Here is a 24084-nt window from a genome sequence, read left to right as displayed (position 1 = left end):
TGACCCAGTATCTGCAGTTTAAATCTGTAATATAATCCTTCATGAGAGTGTGGAGTCTGATGTAATGAAAATATGAGCGAATATTAATATTATTAAAGAATTGACTGTTTTTTTGTATCTAGCATATGCTACATAGACAAATAATATTGAGATCAGTAGGTTTAAAAAAGAAGACTTCAGAAGGTCTAGGTGAAATTCAGATTTTAACATATTTTACATGTAAGGTTTTATTGAGAAAAATATAGGTTTTCCATTTTTTATTATATTCTGTGAACTATGAATTCTATAGTTCTGTAGTTTATGTATTTCAGTGACATATCTACTTTCCCATCCTGTTTCCTGCCTCTGCACAGCTTATTTGTCTCATTTGTGTGCTTAAAAGGGGTGACCCCGCTTCGTTGTTATGCAATTTATCAAGCACTACTGAGAATGAGAGAGAGAGAGAGAGAGAGAGAGAGAGAGAGAGAGAGAGAGAGAGAGCGAGAGAGAGGAAGAGAAAGCGAGAGGAGGGGAAGAACTTTAGGGAAAACAGCCGCCCAGTTACCAAATGCTATTTATAAGAACTGTCTTGAACTTAACACAGACTGAACTGGATTTTAAACATATTAGTTTGGACGAAACGCAAACAAGATGAGGTGACAGTTAATTATGTATCCTTTATGTTTCTCATGATCTGTTTGTGATCTTCACAAAACTCTGTGAGCCATGAGTGTCCCCATTGCGTTTACTCTTCTCGTCCTGTGTGTGGTCAAAGTCCAGTGTGGTCAGGAGAGTTCTGCATGTCCTCGGAAAGGTAAGTGAACTAAGTGAACCTTCATTTCAGCTGTCAGTGTTAAACACAGTAGGTTGTTGTCTCTAACGTGTGCGGTGACAAGGAATAACAAATAAACTTATTTAATTGATCAAATAATAGAACAAATGGTGTGCAACAACATAGTGTCTGCAACTCCGCTAAAGTGATCGCTGATTGATCTACTACTACTTTAGTAGAGGTGTGCAAAGCAGCCGGTATTTGTATTTGTTGAGGGGGGAAAAGTATTTGTATTTGTATTCGAGTAAAATCCAACATAGGCGTAAAAATCCAATTTTTTTGCGTTACACTTCTAATTTACGTTATAGTGTAGGTATTCTTTAATTATATTCATTATAATAATTATGGATATGCAAAATTGGTTGGTGTTTTTGAACATGTAACAAGGAACGTCATTGAAAACAAAATAACATAACAGCCATTATTACCTCATCCATGGTTAAACCAACAACTAATAAAATACCATTGTGAACATTATGAACCCCACCACCACCCGTCCTTGTTGGAGGACAGAATAAAAACAAATAATACTTCAAAGAACTGTTATTCTTCTGAAAGAACTTCTTTCTAATGCACAGAATTCCAAGAACTAAACTTTATCAACCCCTGACTGGCAGATCTGGCAGAGCAAAAGTTGTATTCTATATAATACTAAAAGATACAGCTCAAGAAAACACAAAAAAGACACAAAGGTTTTTTTATGTTTTATCTTTTTAATTCTTTTTTTTTTTATTTTTTATGTTTTAAATTTTTTTTTATGTTTTATGTTAACCATAACCTAACCATATTTCACTTAGAAGAAGATAAATGCTTCCACACAGAACTTGAGCAAGTTTTTTTGGCTGGTGGAGGACCAAGAGATGGCTCAGCAGCAGCCACACTATTCTATTTGGGTGCCCAAATCCATGCGAGGAGTTTCAACTAAGTTAATGAGTGACAGGAAGCTATGCTAAGGTTAACTAGACTATAGCCTACATCTTGCTGTCTGCAAAAGACAGATTAACTTAAATGTACCATATACAGTAACTCCCACAAGTGCATACAATTCGACACAACTACACAAGCATTGTTTTAACCTTTTAACCGAACTTTAACGTTACTCTGTCAACAGCCTATTGTCTAAATTATCGAGCTAACAGAGCTACGTAAACAGAGCGAACATGAGAGCAACCGCCTGCAGACATCAATAATGTAGCATAATGGAATAATAAAACCCAGTTAAAGTACAAAAATCTATGCAACAAAAATAGTGATGCAGTGAAGCCGAGCATTCTCTGTTGCTGTGTGGAACAGCCTGTGTCAGTCACCTCTTTTACCCCCACCTCCCCAACTTCTGAATGTCACTCACTCACTCACTCACTCATGCATGCACTGCGGTCTCATGAGAAAACGCAGCTTTTTGATATAAAGTTTTTCTTGTTCCCGAATACAATTTTTTTTTAAGTATTTGATCGAAATAAGTATTAGTGAAAAAAAAAACACGCTATTTGTGCCTTTCCGAATACCGTATTCGGGTTCGGCTCCAGCCCTACTACTGAGAACTGTAGCCATTACAATTCTTCCTGAGAACAACAAAGTGCACTCAATCTTTTTTTTCTTCATTTCCTCTCTCCCTTGATTGTACTTACATGCTTTGTGTTTCCCCAAGTTCTGTGAAAACAATACGCAGATCAAATGACCACAGCTATCACACATTTACTGTAACAACAGTGTTAAAAAACTATAAAAGTGTTTCACTGAAAGCCACTGAAATGATAGACATTGAGAGAAGCCAATAATAATTCTGATGGTTTTATGAATGAATGTTAACTTTGTTGCCAGATAATTATTTTAACAATACAAATTGTTTTATTGAAATTTGACTAATGTGAAATATGTATTTTCCGTTAGAATCGGATCCTGGTGTGTTGGCCTTAAATGTGGGGTCAGAGGTTATCCTGAGCTGCAGGGGCGATGTCACTGTGGATAGCGTGCCATTAGTAATGGGAACAAAACACAAAGAGAGACTCAAGAGAAGAGGAGATGTAACTAGCCACTGGAGACCCCAAAAAGCTAAAGAGAGCACTGATACTAGCACTGCAACTATAACAGATAAAGTCAGTAAATATGTAACCGATGCTAATCCAGTTATAAGCTCAACAAAGGAGAAAATGGAGGGTGGGCAAATTTTGCAGACTGTCAATCAATTCAACCCAAACATTGTGGGCAGAGTAACAGAAGAAGGAGGGGCTTTTAGCATAACCATGGAAATGGGTTTGAGCTCTGAGAGCACCAGCACAGAATATGAAGAAGATGAGGACTATGATGAGAATGTGGAGGGAGTGAGAGTGACCAGGTCCATTAAGAGGCAAGCACAATGGAGGAGGAATGGTCAGCTCATGAGAGACGGTGTGGAACATGGCGGGGCTTTGAGGCTTCCTTCTCTTCGGTTGACTGACTCAGGGAACTACAGCTGTTATAGGAGAGGCAAACTAGTTTCATCAGTTAAAATCAGTGTTGGCAGTAAGGAGACATAATATTTTATACATGTATAAATAGATACACACACAATGACATCCTCTGGTGTCAAACTGATGACAAATAAACTCAAACTTCATATCTCTCTCATAGTCTCTCCAGTGAGCCCTACCTTGTCATGTCACAAGATATCCCACATCAGCAAAATCCGGTGTGAGTGGATATCAAGACAGCCCATCATCCCACATCCTCAGTGTTACCTGCTCTACTGGAAAGGGTAAGTGTTTGCATGTTCTCCCCTTGCCTCAGGGGTTTCCTCAGGGTACTCCGGTTTCCTCCCCTGGTCCAAAGACATGCATGGTAGGCTGTTTGGCATCTCTGGAAAATTGTCCGTAGTGTGTGATTGCGTGAGTGAATGAGAGTGTGTGTGTGCCCTGCGATGGGTTGGCACTCCGTCCAGGGGGTATCCTGCCTTGATGCCCAATGACGCCTGAGATAGGCACAGGCTCCCCGTGACCCGAGGTAGTTTGGATAAGCGGTAGAAAATGAATGAATGAATGAATGAATGATCAATCATGTGCAGCAGACTTATCATACTCAGCTTATGGTTTCTGTTCAAAATTCAAAAGAAACAGAATGAGAAGGTTTCAGGACTCATTGGTAATATGCAAATACACAACATGTTAAGGTGTAATCATTCATTCATTCATTCATTTTCTACCGCTTATCCGAACTACCTCGGGTCACGGGGAGCCTGTGCCTAGGTGTAATCATTATTAAATTAAAGATATGTACAGGCTGGAGACTTTAAGACCTGCCATCAAACATATAGAGGTTAATCATTGCCTGATGCTACTTCTGGTTCTTTCATTACTGTAATACAGATCACAATAAATTTCACCATAATCACCTGCTAAAAATCTGGATATATAGCCTGGATTAAAGCTGTAATGTTTTTATAAACAGACTGTAGCTCAAACCGGACTGACAACATTATTGCCATCTTTGGCCATTATTATATTTGTGATACAGATAATAAAATACAATGCTGGATCATTTATTTATTGTCATACTTCTTATGTTGGAAATGTACAGTCACTAAACAAAAGCTGTTTGTAGGTTATTTTCTTGCCAAATTATAATGATTCATTCTCTTTCTTTTTAGATTTGAGAAAATCTCCCATGTGAATTGTTCATACTCTGCTTCATGTTCCTGCTGCTGGTGTGTATTACCCAGTGAAGAAAATGACAGAAATGTATATACAGCTAAACTGTGTGTGACTAACACAGCAGGCAATGCTACCAGCTCTCTATACAACTATATTCCTCAAAACATCAGTGAGTGCGGTGATCATATCTGTGGTGTACATCATATTATAATGATTTTGTGTTTTACCAGTTAAACCTCTACATATCCCCCCCCCCCCCCCCCCCCCACTCTCTCCCATAGTTAAGCCTGATCCTCCAGAGGACGTTCAAGTGAAGCCGGTCAAGGGTGAGCCTCACATTCTGAATGTCTCCTGGTCTTTACCTGCCACCTGGATGTGGGAGGTGTACTACACCCTTCAATTCCAGATGAAATATCGCCCTCTACATGCAAAAAAGGTAGAAGGAAGGGGTGTGTGTGTGCGGGTGTGTGTGAGCTTGTGTTCTAATTTTCTGCTTCTGTGTATATTTGTATATCGGAAAGAATCTTAAATCACAAATTGTAGCAAATGCACATTCATATTACAGTTTCAAAGAAAGTATGTGTGTGTGTAGTGCCAGCAGGTGGTCACAGAGAGTAGAGTCTGGTTAATTTTGGATGCTCTGCCAGACACTGACTACGAGATTCAGATTCAAGCAAAAGACGAGTACGAAGGGCATTGGAGTGACTGGACTAGTCCTGTGCATGCACGCACATGGACAGGTAATTAGAATGCACATACAGTCAGTTCCAGAATTACACAAAATGTGTGTTTTGCAATGGCCATTGTTGTATATGTATATTATAAAATAGACAGGTATACTATGAACAAGGAGGGTGGATGTGCACTGACAAATAGAAAGAAGGCAGTATCCTTTTGAGGAGACAGGGTTGCCTGCATCTCCAAAACACCTATGGTGCACTATGGAGAAACTATTGTGAATGGTGCTGAACCTGGAAGACAAAACACAAAAAAATGTTCTGGGCAGATCTACAAATGTAACATACCACATACCTGGCTTGATTCTATAACTACCTTAATGGCCAGGATTACAGCTGTTCCTAATATAATGCACAAGTGAGTGTATGCTAATAAACATTGTGTGTGTTTGTCTTTATAGCTCCTAAAACCACTGTTGCCCCTGATATCAGTACTCTGGTATGTACCTCTCCAAATACACACATGCACACACACACACAGTATGTCAGAAAATTAGAGAGTTACATGGGTTTGGTCATCAGTGCATCAAATAAGCTATTGACAAATAAATTGTTTGATAACACAGGGAAAGAAAAACATGTACTTCACTAATCCGAGAGTCACACCATGCTATATAGCTGGCTATCATTTCTTCATAATAAGCATGCACATATTAAACACTTTATTTATATGAGGATGGTCCACTCATGGCAGAATATATCTCTGGATACAGAACAGCACAGCTTAAACTAAGGTCCTAAGGTAGAAGCAGACATCTTTTCTTTCATCCTAGTTAAATGCAGTGTAAGAAATGCCCACTATCAGTTTCTTTTGTATGTAGCTACCAGTTGGACTTTGTCTATGGCTGTCTATGGCTATGTATAACTGATTGCTAAATGAACCTGCACAATAGATTTTTACAGAAAAACGTTGTACATCAATGTCCAGTGATCAACATGTACAATAACTACAGTGTGTCAATAGCTAATGACTACATACACATGTGATAATAATTAAACAAAAATAAAAGTATTTCTTGATATTTAAGAATGTTCACAATAACCTAGCCTGAGCATGTTGCCCTGGGATTGTGCTAATGCAGTGACGTTGCATGCAGCTTCTCTTTAAAACTTTTTTTAGTCATCATAATTTTAAGGGTTATGTGACATTCAATACTATATACTGATCTAAAAAATCTGGAAGACCGGTACAAAAAAACGGAATTTCAAATTTTTTTTAAATGTAAACTACACCAGGTTACATATTTAACCCGGTTCCCTGAGAAGGCCACGAGACGTTGCGTCAGGGCTGGCACTATGGGAACGCTTCTTCGAGGAAGTGGTTGAGGAAATTCTAGGCAGGTGGTGGTGAGTGACAGGGCCTGAAATCTCACACTCTTTTGAGAGGGGCGAGGCTAGGAGTAGAGCCGTCTTCAGGGTCAGAAACTCAGAGGCTGACTCCATGGGCTCAAAGGGGGCCTTCAGCAGCCCCTCCAGGACCACAGAGAGGTCCCAGGAAGGGAGGAGCAGTCTACAGGAAGGTCTCAGCCGCCTGACACTGCGCAGAATGTGAGAGACCAGAGGGTGCCTAACCAGAGGGTGCCTAGCTCAGAGGACAGGTTCCTGGTTCGCAGTGATGGCAGCCACATACACTTTTAAAGTAGATGGGGACAAGCTCAGAGAAAAGCAAGACTGGAGGAACTCCAGCACTGTACTGACTGGGCAGTGAACTGGCTCCTGACAGCGTTCATCACACTTCATCACACAAAAGCCTCCACTTCAGAGCATACAGCTTCCTAGTGGGGGGAGCCCTAGCATTCAGTAGAGTCTCTGTCAACTCAGATGAGAGGCCTGTATCTGGTCCAGACCCAGAGCCTCCATATCTCAGGGAGGGGGTGTATGATTGCCCCCTGTGCCTGAGAGAGGAGATACTTCCTGAGGGAAACCTGAGGGAGACTTCCTGAGATACTACCTGAGGGAAAGTCTAGGAGGGAGACTAGGTCCATGAACCAAACTCGAGTGGGTCAACGAGGAGCAACTTGAAGAAGGTTGACTCGGACATGGTGCACTCTGGCTAGGACCTGCGAGAGCAGAGCTATATATGGAATCACTTTGTCACGTGTCCTTCCCGAGCCATTAAATTGGCGTGTGCACACAGAGCTTCAGACACGCCTTCCTCAAAGAAGTATCCCCATAGCATAAGTGCGTTTTATTTAATTGCAATGGGGAACTAAATCTGGACTGGAATGTTCAAACAGCACAAATGTATTGTTCGGGTGTCTGTGACCTGACCATATAGTACATAAGCACACACTGGATAGTGCTGAGGGGCGATTCATATTGCAGGTACTCAGTGTCCACTCCTGGTAGACATTATAGACCAAAATCGACTCAGATCACATATCATTAGTCATGAAAGTGAAAGAGTCCATGCCACTTTGTTTAAAAGGGAGAATGAATTATGGTTTGAATCTGAACTAATAAATGAGTTGTTTCTTTGAAAGAGAAAACACTTTGAGGACATTGTTGAGGGCACATTTTATACACACCTTGTCAATTAAGACCTGTCTTTTCTGCACACTGTTTTAGGGGCCGATTTGGATATTTCCTGAAGGTTCGGGGGGGACAAAAGATGACATAGGTAAATGTGTGACACAGACAGAGGATACTGTGTGTGTTTATACCTAGGCACTTTTTTCCATGCTTGCACATGGGTACATGCACAGAATACAACTTTTCTCCTTAGAAATATGATTTTTAGGAAAAAAATCTAAAAACACATGAATCTAAAACATGAACGTAGATCCAATACATGTACTATTTCATTTGAGGAACATAATGTGGCAGAGTACGGGTTTGTGCCGAAACTTTTTTAAGTTAACCCTGCTAAAAAAACAGCATTGCTGGTCCAGCATAAGGTATGTTTTGCATGCTGGGACCAGCTTGGGATGGTGGTATGCTGGTCCAGCATTAGGTGCTGGTTGCTGGTGTGCTGGCCGACCAGCCTGGGATGCTGGTGTGCTGGTCAACTGGTGTGCAAAGACAACATGTTGTCTTTTGGATGCTAGTATAATCCCAGCTAGTATATATATATATATATATATATATATATATATATATAACTTTGTTTAAAGTATTTATTGGACGATGACATTCGCCATCACACTGTAATATACACACGTGCACAAATAACTTTACACAATATAACCTTTACAACACACATTTTTGGTCTTAGCTTCCGCTCTCTCTTTTAGCGAGGAACAAGTAGTATGTGGTGGCGATGACCATGTTTTTTTTAAGAGGTGCTACCCGGAGTCGTTTGCCTTTAGACAATTCCTGCTCTATGTCTTCTTTATTCTCTGAAAAATTATAGAAACAAAATAAGAAAGAAAATAATATATCACTCATTTGTTTATATTGTGCAGTGAACGAGTTACGATAAAACAGCTACTGCTTAAGTTACATACCTTTAAGCATTAGTATTTGTGCCCTGAAGAAGTCTTGCTTCCATCGTACCCAATAAACATGAGTTTGGTCAAACATGTCGTAGTTAAAGTCATTTATTTCACTAGTTGAAACAACTGCCGTGCAGCCGTCATCCAGGTACCTCACGTATGCCAACATTCTGATTCTCAGTGATCAACAGATTCGTCGTGTAGAAGAGGAAGCTTTTTATTTACCCCAAAACAAAATCCTAATTACGGTGGCAAAAACATGATGATCTGGAACACGTGCACTTATACTAATTTCGATAAACACTGTAAGGTATATAATGTAGTGGAAAATATTTTTATTTATTTTATTTAGATTTATTTTAGGAAAGTGCAGCAACTACAGTACATTTACCTTCGTGAACATAGTTGCTTTAAAGGTTGCATAGCAACGTTGATGCTAGGTAATATCTCTTCACATTACCGCTTTACTAAAAAAACAAACAAACAACTTAACTACTTCTTAATTGACAAATGGATTATATATATATATACATACATATACATACATATACACACACACACACATCCATATATATCTTTCAAAAACCATCATTCTGTATGATTTATATGCTGCTTCCCTCATGGAGCCCCGGATGTCAACATTTGTTGGTATCGCTATATTTAATTTGTGGAGACACTTTAATCCCTAACGAACGATTTTTAAATGTTTTTATTCTTTGTTATTCAAGGCTTTTTGAGCTTTGTTATTTCAGTTCTTTATTCAAAAGAGGGAGCAAAAGAAATAACACACTTATAATTAAATATATTCCAATATATTGTGTTTTAATCTTATATTAATGTGTTACATAGAAACATACACAAGCAAAAATAAAGGTTTTTCCCATAAAGCTCATTCCAGAAAGATTATACTGGTTAACCAGCTACACCAGCCCCGTTTTGCTTGATAACACCATGACTTTGCTGGCCACCCAGCTATACCAGCACTATACCAGCACTATACCAGCACTATACCAGCACTATGCCAGCACTGACCAGCATTATACCAGCACTATACCAGCATGAACCAGTAAAAACCAGCCTGGACCAGCATGGAATTCATGCTGGTTTATGCTGGATTTTTCAGCAGGGAATTGTTATTTTATCATCTGTCACTGTTCAAGTAAGTCCTACACTGAAAAGAGAAAATCATGATATTATCAGTAATAAGCTTGACATTTCACAACTCTGCCGCACCTCTTGTGTGATAGATTTTATGCCTGCTGATGACAGTGATGAAGTAATGTGGGTGTATGTGCTGTGGGTGATGGGATTCTTCCTCCTTATAACCATCATTATTCTCACTGTCTACTCTCTCAGGTACCTCTGCCATTCTTAGTTCAGTTTCTGCTTCTTAAAATGACTCTTTCACATTAGATCATAGAGCTGAGTAATTATCATCCCTAAAACAGTCCAGGACAGTAGTCCAGATCTCTATTAGCATTCTTAATATACCTTGTTTATACAGCACATTTGATACACAATAGTAAAGACAGAGCGTAGTCATTTACAGGATGACAAATTATTAATAATTATGTATAGCTCAGGTTTAATTAAATATTAAGTATGGTTTGCAGTGACCTGGTTTAGGTCCCACTGTTACTGTCTCATGTATTTCTGTTTGCCTGTTTCTCTCAGATGGACAATGCCATTCCTGACTAAAAATAACCAGGGGAGTGTATCTTCAGCCCGCTCTTGTTCTTCTCCTTTTCCTCTCCTTCAGCAGCCCCTGAAAACTCTGAAATGCAGCTATAAGGAAAAGGAAGCTGATCGCATGTTGACTACTTTTTCTCCCTGTGAATCTTATAGGTCTTAAGCAAACAACCTGTTACATTGCCAAGTCCAGTATTCCGGCACCAACACACACACACACACACACATTACTCCATTGGGTGTTTTTTTATTTTTCAGATATTGGGTTATGACCTTCATCTGCCCAATGTAAACAATGTTAAGCTGTAAATGCTCTTATAGCTTTTGTTTAAATTCAGATTTAAGGCAGAGTAAAACCTGAAAATGTGAATCAGTGGCACTAAGCTAAACTTCATTCACTTTGTGAAAAACTGCTTGCTTGATTTAATGTCATTGATTCATAAATCAATGACAGTGTTTTTCAGTGTTTTTTTATACATAAAGCAAAATTACATTACAAAACGGGAACCTGGTACCTCTTTACTGTGTAGAATGTACTGAAGCAAACACTACAGAAATGAATAAAAATGTTGCAATATACTTCAGTGTGCTTTGTGTCATTTTGCAGGGAGTTAAGTGAGATCCAATAAAGAAAATTTGAAACAAAAGAAAGTCAAAAAAGTTTTTAAAATTTGTAGTTTTTTTTCTCTCCCTATAGTGACACATAAACAGTCATATCACATCAGCAAAAACTGGAAAATGAAATTTATTTAAATGATCATGAGGTTGAGAGTTCAAATCCCAGCACTGTCTAGCTGACCCTTATCCTCCCTCAGCTGATGTAGATAAAAGCAAGGATCAAACCAAAGATCCACTATTGTTTTATCCACTACAAATCCACTATGCCACCCTTAAATCCAAGTATGTACCCCTTTTATATGCATGGTTACTGTGTGTGTGTGTGTGTGTGTGTGTGTGTGTGTGTGTGTGTGTGTGTGTGTGTGTGTGTGTGTGTGTGTGTGTTTCTTTTTCTCCCTCCACAGGCTCCACATCAATTCTCCACTTCAACTATCTTTAAATTATTATTATTATTTTAAATCTACACTTACACTAGCACTTACACATATACTCATTTGTGCCCTTGTCTCTTCTTCCACCAAATTAAAAATCTTGTATTTTAGCACTGCAGTAAACATTTATTTACATTGATGTTTTGGTTTTACTAACATTTAAATAATTGTGATAAAGTCCTAATTTAAAAAATCTGACAGACAGACAGATAGACAGTTAGATAGATAGATAGATAGATAGATAGATAGATAGATAGATAGATAGATAGATAGATAGATAGATAATGCAGTAGACACGGGGAGTTAAATGATGTTAAAAGATATTTGCACACTATGTGGCCCAAAATTATGTGGACCCCTGACCGTAACATCCACATGTAAATGTGAAACACACCAATTGTATAAAATGCCTTTGTATCCTTTTGAGATAGAAGATTTTCATTTACTGGAGGTTTTAATTTGATCATATATTTTGTGGACTCTCATAAAACAGGTTTGAGAGCTGGATTCACAATTTTTTTTGGTCCTTGGATGTCATCTAGCGGACACAAGAAGCATTATGAGATAAACACACAAATCATGTATTAGTATTATGATTATATAATATTTGAACACATTTAATATTTAAACTTCAAATTAAAAGTAATAATAAAATAATAAAATTAAACAGTGATTAAAAATAAATAAATAAATAAATAAATAAATAAATAAATAAATAAAATAAAAAAGCTGTTTGGTGAGTCTGTGTATGATAAGGGATTTTCCAGCTCTTAGGTGGGCGGACTTAAAGGCACTGTGCAGGATCTCTGAGCCAAGACATGCCCCGTTCTGCTAATTCAACACCTAGAACCCGAGGCACACGTAATGGCAGGTATGTCAATCTTTATCGTAATCACAACCAATCTTTCAATCGCTTTCGGCTAATGTCAGACGGAGTTAAACCTGTCATGTTCTTACCTTACTTTTTTTTATGTAGCACATGTCATGGAGGTCGTGCGTTTATTGTGTGTGTTTGTATTGATGGGGATCTGTGCGGCTGCCGTTTCTCTGAAATGTGAGTAAAATTGTCAAATTGTAAGGGAACTTTTGTTCTGATTATGTGCAATGCTTCATACTCGGTGTATTCTGATAACGAATGAATGAATGACGTCCCCCGGATTCTCCCTGAGGGATGTAAAGTTTTTTAAATCGTGATTATCGTGATTTTAAATCGTGATTATCGTGATTTTAAATCGTGATTATCCGTGATGATCATTTCATGAACTTCCTACTAAAGAACAGGGAATATGTTTACTCCCAGGGAATATGTTTCTCTAGACATCCGCAGGTCTGAATACAGAAGGCATTTAAAACTGTTCATTTTTAATTGTACAAAATTGAATGATCATTTAAAAAAAAAACTACTTGACATTAAGAAAAAGCTGCAGAACTTCCCAGCAAATGTCATTATGGTGATCTGTTTACCAAGAAAGTTCATACACGTTTGTGATGTTTTCAATCATTTGTTTCAGGCTGCTCTCTGAACAGCCAGAATATCTCCTATGTCTGTGAAGACATCAGAACAGTCAGAGGATACAGTTTAAGTGTTCCTGAAAGTGTGTCATCTGAATGCCTGAAAAAATGTGAGCACGGCTGGTACAATAAGGTGAGCCTGTCATAGAGAATGCTGTGTTTGTTTGTTTTAGTTGAAGTGAGTTCCTCTAAGCAAGAAACTTGGCACATTGTGTCTTATAGAACAACACCTTAATGGTCGACTCAAAAGAAGAGGCTTTTCATAGGAACCTGACCACAACAACCTGTTTGGATGAAGCCTACTGGAGAATGGACTGTCACTGCTCTGGAAAAGTAAGCATTTTTTATAGATTGTATAACAACGTGGAAAGGAAATTACACGATCTGGCATTGTACAGTGAAGAGAAACCTGTATCAGTTCAGAATTTAGTGAGATACAACAGCAATATGGAGTTCAGATTGGTCTCTAAGGACAGAAATATCACCTTATGACTGAGGACTTGTGCTGTGTGACATGTTGCCAAGGGAAATTTATATATAAAATATATACCATGGGTACCATCCTGAAATTTTATATTTGACCATTTTTGTACATTTTTGAAGGTGATGAGGACTTACAGTTCCAGTGCATTACAACTTGCTTCACAAACAGTCATATAAAACACTTAATTTAAGAGTTGCATACAACCACAATACAGTATAAGAAAATAAAAAAAACAAGTAGACATTAAAACAACAGAAAGCTACCCTATCACTATCCAAAACCCACAGGCCAAGCCCACTCAGACTGCCCACCATGCTACCTCTAATAAATGGGTTTTTAATAATGCCTTAAACATACAGTACCCAGCGACTTTGCTGATCTGACGCGAGAATGCTCTGTCCCCTTTGCTTTTATAATTAGTTCTCACAGTCACAAGGAGATTTTGGTTCTCTGATCTCAACGACCTAGACGGGGTGTATACCGACAACAACTCTGAAAGATATGATGGTGCCAAATTATGTAGTGCTTTAAAAACCAGCACAATAATCTTGTAATGTACTCTATACTGGACTGGCAGCCAATTCAAGGATCTCAATAAAGGTGTAACATGGTCCGTTTTCTTGGCTGACTTAATCATTCTGGCCGCAGCATTTTGTATATGTTGCAAGCGTGCGAGAGCTTTTTTATCAATCCCAACATAGAGAGAATTACAATAGTCCATTCTAGAAAAAATGACCGCAGAGATCACTTTCTCAAAGTCTGTAGTAGATAGAAATGGTTTGCTTTTCACTAAGAGCCGTAAGTAAAAAAAAACTGGATTTAAGAACAGAATTTATTTGCTTATCCATCTTAGAGACATTGTCTGTATTGGTCAATAACAGTGAATGTGAGGTTAACTTGAATAAATGGAGTGACACTAATAAAATTCACCATTAACACGTGCTAATGTGTTCAGTAAGTTCAGTAAAGCCTATTAACTACGCTGATGTACTGCTTTTTTAGGCCAATTTCGAGGTTTCCTATAGAGGTAAGTTATTTGTTAATGATGAATCTGATGATGAGACAGATTTATTTGCACAGCTTAATAAAATGATCTAAATTGAATACAATGTAAACATTGACCGTATATTTGTGTGGTTGTATATACTGTTTTCTTCTAGCTGTTCAAGGGCCTACAGATTTAACTGGGACTGCAGGCTCATACGATGGAAAATGTAAGTTATGTTCACATGGGTTTTAATTGTTTTCATTTAATGTCAAATACTGTAAGTTAGAATGTATTGCTAAGTGAATGAATGAATGAATGAATAGGAACAATTAATCACAAAAAGTGAGTTATGTAGTGTTTGCTAAAAATACTATGCATCTGTCATTCAAAGTATAAACCCAAGAAACACTTCAAGATTCTCTCCGTCTGTGGGTGACTTTAACTCACTAGTCACTGATCAGAGCCACATACTATGGCCCATGGCTCTCAGCCTTATGCTTGTGCAACTATTACTAAACAAATCCTACCAAGGGGAAAGGGGGTGAGTTTGAGACACTTTAAGGTCAGAAAACAATGCCAAGAGTCCAGTGACCTCATCATGCCATTGGACGATGATGACAGTGTCACATGTGTACAGATTCTCCATATTCAGAAAATGTTGCTGTCTCTGCAATACAACTTGCTATACTGTAATGTAAGACCCATCTTCCTGACTGTTTTGAGACACTGTCACATCCTGACCTGTCCAACCACAGAGGGATGTATGTACTCTACCCTTACAATTAGGCTCAAAATGCCTAGTCTGACTGACTAATTCATCAGCAGTTATGAATTACATACATACATGCAAATATATATTCTGTTGTTAAATGCAGTCCTTTGTGTTTAGAAGGCGTGAAACGGAACAAGCAAAACGTGACTTGACACAAAAGTATTTGTAGGAAATACAATATTACTGTCACTTTGTAACACAGCATGGTGCCCACAACAAAATGTCCAGTTTTTAAAGGAAGATTCTTTTTTTCCTTGTATGTAACTCATGTTCTCTGAACAGCATGCAGTAACTGGTTGCCCTTTATCTTTTGTGTCAGTACATTTTCTGTGGCTCCTATGCATCCCTGTGTTCATTGGGTTAGGATGGTACTACAAGACAAAATGCTGTGAAGTGGTAAGTTATCAAATCTTCTGAATAACCGATTGATGGTTTAAACATGGATGGAATAATAGGATTCAAGAGTATAAAATAATGTAAAACAGCATTAATTGGACTTATCTAGAGGTGTAAAGGAAAATCAGTCTATCATTTGGTACATTAATTTCTTAGCTTACATCTGTCAGGAAACCAAAAGTAAAACAGTTTAAAAACTGATACTGTCATTGAAAATGGAAGAACTTGACAAATATAGGTGGAACAAGATCAACCTCAAGATCAGTTCACATCTTATATTACCTCTCTGTTGCCTTTGACACTGAGCTATCAGATCCTCCTTTTAACTCTCTCTGGTCTAGGAATCAGTGGTACAGCTCTGCACTGGGTGTAATCCTATCTCTCAGGTTGATCCATCAAGGTCTCATGGTGTCTGAATCCCAGCAACTCACAACTTGGGCTCTTCACATTAAAGTCAAGGCCTTGACACTTCCCATTAAATATCACAATCATTGATCTGTAAGCTTTAATCATTTACAGCATGCATTCATTTGGACTGTTATTATGCCCTGTGTTATTTATTTTAATGAAACAATCATTTGATCATAAATGTTTTGTGAATGATTGATGGATAGATTAAACACGTTGATTGAGGGATAGATGGTCATTTTAAATGTAAATTAAAAAATAAGCATACTTATTCACACTTTATGGGGCGGGGGCCTTTCGGTTAAAACCAAATCTGCATTCATGCATTTAACTAACCACTAACTCTTACACCTCTATTCTATGCACTTTCCTCCTCTTTCACTCTTTTATATATTGCATTTCCTGTTTTTCCCTTTTTTGTAAGTTACTTTGTATAAATGACTAAATGTAAAGATGCACAAAATTATTTCTGCTAATGTAGCTCATCCACCTGAAAGTTTGATGTTTTGTGTATGTTAAGATGCTGTTAACTCTCCACAGTTGTAAAAGTGATTATATAAGTTACTAAATCCTTTCTTAAACCAGTAAGGCCCCTCCAGTGTCACCCATATGAGGATGGGCTCCCCTTTGAGTCTGGTTCCTCTCAAGGTTTCTATCTTCCATTCAAGGGAGTTTTTAAGGGATAAATACAAACACATTTAAATATATCTAATATCAATCTTGAAATTTGTATTATATTATTCTTTATATTAACCTTTTGTTCTATGTTCTGTAAAGCTGCTTTGAGACAATCTCAGTTGTAAAAAAAGTGCTATACAAATAAACTTGTATTGAAATCAATTGAATGGAAAGTTTTGTGGGAAAAAAATTTACTTATGTCTCTGGAGCACGTGGAGCTTGTTTACATGAACTATAAATATAGTGTAAAAAAACACATGCCACACCATCAGTGTGTGTAATTCTGATAAAACCATCTTAGGGAATTTAGAGGGAATTTTTCTTTTATTGAAGAGTTACGGAGTTGAAGAGTTCAGTGTTGGGTAAAAGCTGTTATGAGACACGGATGTTATGCGAGACAATAATTAATGGTGTGTGTGTGTGTGTGTGTGTGTGTATTTCTTTTCTCCCTCCACAGGCTCCACATCAGTTCTCTTGTCTAGAACAGCATCCCCTACTTCCAATCTCAATCAAAACTACAGAATCTATTACTATCTTTAAATTATTATTTTTTTTAATCTACACTTACACTAGCACTTACACCTATATGTTACGTGTGACCAAATAAGACGCCAAAGAGTTGCTCGTGCTTTCAAATCACCTGGTTAACTTTTACTAATCAAAAGGTGCAACCTGAAATACTTATTGTAAAGTAATGCGACTGACACACAGGCTTCAGTAACGAGACATGCTCGGTTCTTTTACTACGTGCTGCAGTGCATATACAAAGTAGGAGGAGTCATAGCATCAACTACGGAGCACTTAAAGAAACACTGCCAAAATGACAATACATTACATCTCCCCTCCTAAGCATGAAACAAAACCATGCTAAAATAATCACTTAATCACAAACTTGCATGTTCACATAAACAAAGATTTTAACACAGCATTCAACCTAGACAAAACACAATCTGTTGAACACAAACAGGAGTAACTAGGAAGGAGAGGTTGCTAGCACATCACTTCCACAAGGCGTCTTTACCACGCCTTTCCCTGACTACAAGCAGAGCCTGTCTGGAGGCTTCACCACTCTGCCTCGTCTGGTAGTATATTGTCCAGTTGACAAAGTCTGCTTCGCAGTCTTGAGTTCTGCAGGTGATGCTTGGGATGAATTAGGATGATCCACAGACTTTGGCTCCTCAACACTCACTGACTCTGGTGTCTCTGTCCACTGATCACCATTAAGCCTGTGACGGGACTCGTTAGCAGCTGCTGTGCTCTTGCGAAGATGCTGAATGTTGCGACGGAACTCTCTGCTTCCACAGTCAACAACATAAGATCTTGGGGCACAGTGTGATCTCACAACAACTCCCGGAGACCATGTGTGACTGCCAGGATGTGGTTGCATCCTTATTTCATCCCCAGGCCTCAGCGCAGCACGAGGGCGGCTTGCCCTATTTCGGTCGTAGTAAAACTTCTGAACACTTTTGTTTTTGTCTAGTTGCCGTTTAACTTTAAGGGGGTCGTACGCTGCTGGTGTGAGCAGCAGACGGGCAGCAGGCAGGTTGTTGCGGGGACGCCTGGCCATCAGAAGCTGAGCTGGAGAAAGGCCTACTGACTCCAATGGCGTCGTTCTGTAATCAAGCAGTGCAAGATGCTTGTCTGGTGCCTTACACCAAAGTTTCTTAACAGTCTGGACTGCGCGCTCTGCCTCACCATTAGAGTGTGGCGTATGTGGGGATGACGTTTTGTGAATGATTCCATAGCTTTGACAGAAATCCTTAAACTCATCCGCTGAATATTGTGGACCATTGTCTGTTCGAAGGATAATTGGGATTCCATGTCTGCTGAATTGAGCCTTGAGCTTTTCTATTACAGCACGACAATGTAAGCCCTTCAGCTTCTCCACTTCGATGAATTTTGAGTAGTAATCCACCAGCAGAACATAATGGTTTCCTTCAAACTCAAACAGGTCAGAAGCTACCTCTTCGAATGGAAGATCAGGCGTGACTTTTGGTTTAAGTGGTTGTCTAGGTAACCGGTTCTGAAAGTCTGCACACTTGCCGCAATTCTTCACCATTTGCTCAATTTCAGAACTCATGCCTGGCCAGTATAGGACCTCGCGAGCTCTCTGCTTGTTCTTCACTATTCCTAAGTGAGACTGATGTATAAGCTTCAGCATATGTTCTCGCATGGAAGGGGGTACGACTATACGAAGACCTTTATAGACAACACCATCAGCAACGACAAGTTGGCTTCGTGAGTCCCAAAACGGCTGAACTTCGTTAGGTACATCACGCCTGTGGTCTGGCCAACCCTGTCGGATTATTTGTTGAAGACAGCTGAGCTCCTTCTTTGTGCAGTCCTGGAGCTCTGAATATTTCTGCTCACTCACTGAAACAAAGCTGAGCATGGAGACACACTCAAAGCCATCCATCTCTGGCTTCTTTTCAGGTAACTGAGCTCTAGACAGTGTGTCAGGCAGTTCCATATCCTTTCCTCGTCTGTACTTTACAGACAGATCATACCACTGCAGGCGGAGTCGCATTCTCTGTATTCGCATGGGGGTAGAGAGCAGTGGATTTCTGAAAATATCTTCCAGGGGCTTATGGTCATTGTACACTGTGACATGGTTTCCAAATATGTAATTGTGGAACTTGACACATGCATGAACTATTGAGAGCATCTCCTTCTCAATTTGTGCATAGCGCGTTTCTGTATCTGTCAGAGACCTGGATGAGAAAGCCACTGGATGACTGTCCTGAAGTAAGACAGCACCGAGGCCATTGCTGCTGGCATCACAGAATATCTCAACAGGCTTGGACGGATCAAAAAAACTCAGTACGGGGGACTTCGTGCACAAGTCCTTGAGTTTGTCAAACGCTTGTTGTTGTGCTGGTTGCCATGCAAATTCCACATCTGCTTTCAGGAGCTGTCTTAGAGGTGCGTCGACTTCGCTGAGGTTTGGCAGGAATTTTGACAGATAGGTGACAAAACCTAGGAAACTACGAACACCATCCTTGTCCGTCGGTGTTGGCATGGACTTCACAGCCTCTATTTTCGCTGGATCTGGCTTCAGACCTTCTGATGTTATCAGGTGTCCTACGTAGGGCACAGAAGATTGCCTGATATGGCATTTGCCGAAATTGAGGCTCAGATTATAGCTTGCTGCTCTCTGAGTGACTTTGCGGAGGGTCTCATCATGTTCCTTTACTGAAGGTGCTGCGATGAGAATGTCATCCATGACACTTATTGCCCCGCTGATGCCCTCAAGCATCTCATCCATAATACGCTGAAAGATCTCCGGTGCGCATTTTAGGCCAAAAGGTAACCTAAGCCACCTATATCTACCAATGGGCATGTTAAAGGTTGTCAAAAATGATGATGCTTCATCTAGTTCTATTTGTAGGAAACCAGATTTTGCATCCAAGACTGAGAACACTTTAGCACCAGGCATTGCGGAGACTACTTCTTCTATAGTTCGCATCGGGTAATGTTCCCTCTTTATTACCTTATTCAAGTCGCTTGGGTCAATGCAGATCCTTATCTTGCCGTTACGGACAGCTGCTACCATTGAACTCACCCACTCAGTCGGCTGGCTGACTTTTGTAATGTATCCATCTTTAACCATCTCGTGAAGCTTCTCTATTATTTTCGTTTTTAGTGCAGCTGGTTGACGGCGGACTGGATGGACTACACCTTTTGCATCAGGATCAATTTTAATTGTGTATTTGCCTGGTAAAGTTCCAGTAGTGCGAGTCAGTTCTGGGTAATCGTCTAGTCCAGTTGGCACTTTTTGTTCTGTTACAGTGTGACCGTAATGTGTCTTATTTTCTTTGCTAGTAGGCTGCAATGCATCAAGTCGCATAACTAAGCCTAATGCTTCTGCTCTTGCACCGCTGAGTACATTTTCCTGAGAGATGTCCACAATCTCAAATTCTGTTAAAATCTCAGCATCCTTATATTTAGCCAGAAGGTCAACCGCAGCTATAGGCTTCAGCTTGTGGTTAGAGTAGGACTTCAGCACTCGATTAGAGCATCTGAGCTCACCTTCATGCAGGAGTGCCTGATAACTACTTAAAGTCAATGTGTTACACCTTGCACCAGTATCGATTCTGAATGGCACCTTCTGAGACAGAATTTCATTGTCTTCCTTCCATTTATCATCACTGTGCTCATTTGTTTGTGTAATATTTATGCTCAGCATCTCATCATCTTCTGATTCTGATTGCAGCTGCACACTGACTGCGTTTACTGATCTTTTTCGGCATACTGCCACCCAGTGGTTCGGTTTGTGACAGTATGAGCATACAGAGCCTTTTGCTGGACATTTACCTTGGTTCCACTTATGCTGTGGGTCTTTGCCACAGCTTGGACAGTTTTTTGGTCGGTTTGCATGCATTTCTTTCTGCACAAATTTAGTCTGATATTTCTGAAATGGTTTCTTGTTTTGTGTTTGGTATTTTGTTTTCATCTTCACTGCTTGCACTTGGGATTCTTCTTCTCTGACAATTTTAATTTGCTTCTGTGACAGTTCAAACTGCTGGGCGATTTCAATTGCTTTTGGTAGCGTTAAATCTTCCCCTTTGTCTAACAGTCTCTCTTGGACGCGCTTCTCTCTGACACCCGCGATTATTGCATCGATTAACATATCATCTGGATCACCAAACTCGCAATCCATGAGCAGGAGTCTTAAATCCTTCACAAAGTGATCAAAACCTTCCGTGACTCCTTGTTTTCTTTGTTTAAAACGGTGTCTGGCTATTCTCTTATTTTTCCTCGGCCTTATATAGGTGCCGAACTTGTCTAGGACTTTAGACGGGTCATCTTCCTCACCTTCGCCCCAGTGTAGTGTCTTATATATCTCTCTGCCCTGCTCACCGATCCACGTGCCCAGCCAGCCTGCATGCTGTTTAGCTGTTTGCTCCGATAGCGGGCCGTTAAAGACGAATGTGACGTGACTCCGAAATCTTTCAAACTCCTGGAACAAATCTGGAGCATCCCAGTCGATCTTTGGGTGATCAAACTGTGATGATGTCATACTTTGTTTATTATCTGTTCCTGACAGACTTCTGACACCATGTAAAGTAATGCGACTGACACACAGGCTTCAGTAACGAGACATGCTCGGTTCTTTTACTACGTGCTGCAGTGCATATACAAAGTAGGAGGAGTCATAGCATCAACTACGGAGCACTTAAAGAAACACTGCCAAAATGACAATACATTACACTTATCACCATCATCATGACATACGTCACGTATCAACACTTCCGGTGATAACAATACAATAAACGCTATAAAATCACATATAACATCCTTCTTTTTTTTTAATTACCAACACAATTTCATTAATATTTAACACTCATACTTTGAAACTTCATCCAGTATTTAACATCATAAAGTCACAACCTTTAAACAATCACCAACATGCAAATGTGCAAAACTACTGTACATTTCAGCAATAAGTCTTTGTGGTTCAGAAACAATTCTACCACTCCGTGTTTTGAATTGACCAGTACATGAAGTTGCAGTCTCTTTTTCATCCAACACAGCCTTTGGCTCGTGCCAATCTTTAATTATACTCTGATCTACTTCCTTAGTCTTTGCTTTGTGAGTACTTGCTTTGTATTCTCCTGGTTTGGACATGAAATATTTCCTATTCCTTCTGTACAATTGTCCATCAGGTGTCTCCACAATATAAGACCTTGGTTGCTCAGCCAGAGCAGTAACTTGTGCTGGATTCCACACCATTTTGCCATACTCTGATATTTTCTCCCACTGTTAGTTTCTGCAGCTGTCTTGTTCCACAGTCAAACCTTTCCTTCTGCTTTTTCTGATGAGTTTCCAATGACTCTTTCACTGAAGCAGTAACTGTCTGAGGATTAAGTAATACAGTTGATGCTGGTAACCTTGTTGTCACTCTCCGACCCATTAGTAATTGTGCAGGGGAGAGTCCTATGGTTTCCTACTGTAAGTTTTATTTCTCAGATTCAGCAATGAAATATATGGATCCCTTTCACCCGCTTCAGTCTTTTTCAATATATGTTTCACAGTTTGTAAAGCCCTTTCAACCATTCCATTTGATTTTGAATGGTGGGGGCTTGTTGTTTTATGATGAAACTCCCATTCTTTAGAGAACATGCGAAATTCTTGTGAAGCAAAGTGCGGTCCATTATCAGAAATCAGTACCTCAGGAATCCCATACCTTGCAAACTGTTACTTCAGCAACTTGATGACAGTCAAACTTCTGGTGTCATTCTTAAGCAAATCAACTTCAATGAACTTTGAGAAATAGTCCACGATGATCAAATACTCTTTTTTATTATGTGTGAACAAATCAACTCCAATCTTTTGCCAAGACCTATCTAGCACACTATGAGGATGTAGTGGCTCTCTATTCTGGAACCTTCTACAGTATTTGCACTGCATACTTCACATTGACTCACCATGTCTTCAATACTCTTAGACATTCCAGGCCAAAAGAGTACCTCTCTTGCTCGTCTTCTGCAACTTTCGATGCCTAAATGACTTTCATGAATCCAATGTAACATATCAGCTCTCATAGAAGCAGGAACGATAATTTGCTATCCTTTGAAAAGAATTCCATCAACAACAGAAATTTCTTTTCTGTAATTTCAGTAATTTTGAATTTCTTTAGGAACTTTTTTCATTTTCCTTGGCCAACCATACTGTACAATTTTCAACAACTTCATGAATGTGGCATCCTTTTCTGTTTCTCTCTGGAATTATGTTAACTTCTTTTCAGACACAGGCACATTTGTTAGCAGCATATGTACCTGAGCTTCTGTAAAGTCCACTTTCTCTGAAGTTTCAGTTTCTGCCAAACATGCACTTGACAGAGCATCAGCGACATACATTTCCTTTCCCGGTCCAAATTTAACATTCAACTGATACTTTTGCAGTCTCATGAGTAGTCTTTGAATTCTAGCTGATGCTCTGTTTAGTGGTTTTTTCATAATTATCTCTAGTGGCTTGTGATCTGTCTGAACTTCAACTTCTCGGCCATAAACAAATTGATGAACACGTTCTACACCAAACACTACTGCAAGCATTTCTTTTTCAATTTGAGCATAGCGTTGTTCTGTCAGTCAATGCACGAGAAGCAGGCCTCTCCTCTTGAAGCAAAACTGCTCCTAAACCACTTTTCGAGGCATCTACAGAGACAGTTACTGGTAGGCTCACATCATAATAGCGGAGTACTGGGGTTTCTGTCAACATCAGTTTTAACTTTTCAAATGCTTGTTGATGTACATCTTGCCACTGCCACTCAACTTCATCTCTTAAAAGGTCATGTAGAACAGTTGTACTGTATGCTGTGACAAATTCGGTACAAATTTTGCAAGAAACGAGACACATCTCTTTTGCACTCTGAAATCTGCATTCCTCTTACTGCTTCCAATTTAGCCATATCAGGTTTCAGTCCATCCTTTGTTATAATATGACCCAGATACTTTAATTCATCCAGAAAAATCTTACATTTGTCATTGTTTAATCTGA

General features: G+C 39.3%; 1 protein-coding gene and 1 long non-coding RNA gene across 2 annotated transcripts; both read left to right on the top strand.

The window, feature by feature from the left end:
* Window positions 1-475: 475 nt before the first annotated feature.
* LOC132846155 (interleukin-6 receptor subunit alpha-like) lies at window positions 476-10876 on the top strand. The gene is made up of 10 exons (XM_060870735.1): window positions 476-793; window positions 2702-3313; window positions 3422-3545; window positions 4434-4606; window positions 4719-4873; window positions 5030-5177; window positions 5576-5613; window positions 7743-7794; window positions 9856-9964; window positions 10283-10876. The coding sequence occupies exons 1-10, from the start codon at window positions 706-708 to the stop codon at window positions 10458-10460; spliced, it is 1677 nt and encodes a 558-aa protein (XP_060726718.1). The 5' UTR covers window positions 476-705; the 3' UTR covers window positions 10461-10876.
* Window positions 10877-13135: 2259 nt separating this feature from the next.
* On the top strand, window positions 13136-15486 carry LOC132845445 (uncharacterized). Its single transcript, XR_009648427.1, has 4 exons — window positions 13136-13191; window positions 14345-14369; window positions 14503-14556; window positions 15422-15486. It is a non-coding gene; the product is annotated as an uncharacterized LOC132845445 (long non-coding RNA).
* Window positions 15487-24084: the final 8598 nt, after the last annotated feature.

The sequence above is a fragment of the Tachysurus vachellii genome, chromosome 5, assembly GCF_030014155.1.
Source record: "Tachysurus vachellii isolate PV-2020 chromosome 5, HZAU_Pvac_v1, whole genome shotgun sequence".
NCBI classification, from domain to species: Eukaryota; Metazoa; Chordata; class Actinopteri; order Siluriformes; family Bagridae; genus Tachysurus; species Tachysurus vachellii.
Note: the sequence above shows the minus strand (reverse complement) of the source record. Positions and strands in the feature narration are given on the sequence as shown.

Coding starts and splice junctions, on each gene's coding strand:
- LOC132846155 (XM_060870735.1), top strand. CDS start 706: ATGAGTGTCCCCATTGCGTTTACTCTTCTCGTCCTGTGTGTGGTCAAA. Junction 3,314..3,421: donor AGTTAAAATCAGTGTTGGCA/GTAAGGAGACAT, acceptor TCTCTCTCATAG/TCTCTCCAGTGAGCCCTACC. Junction 5,614..7,742: donor CCCCTGATATCAGTACTCTG/GTATGTACCTCT, acceptor ACACTGTTTTAG/GGGCCGATTTGGATATTTCC.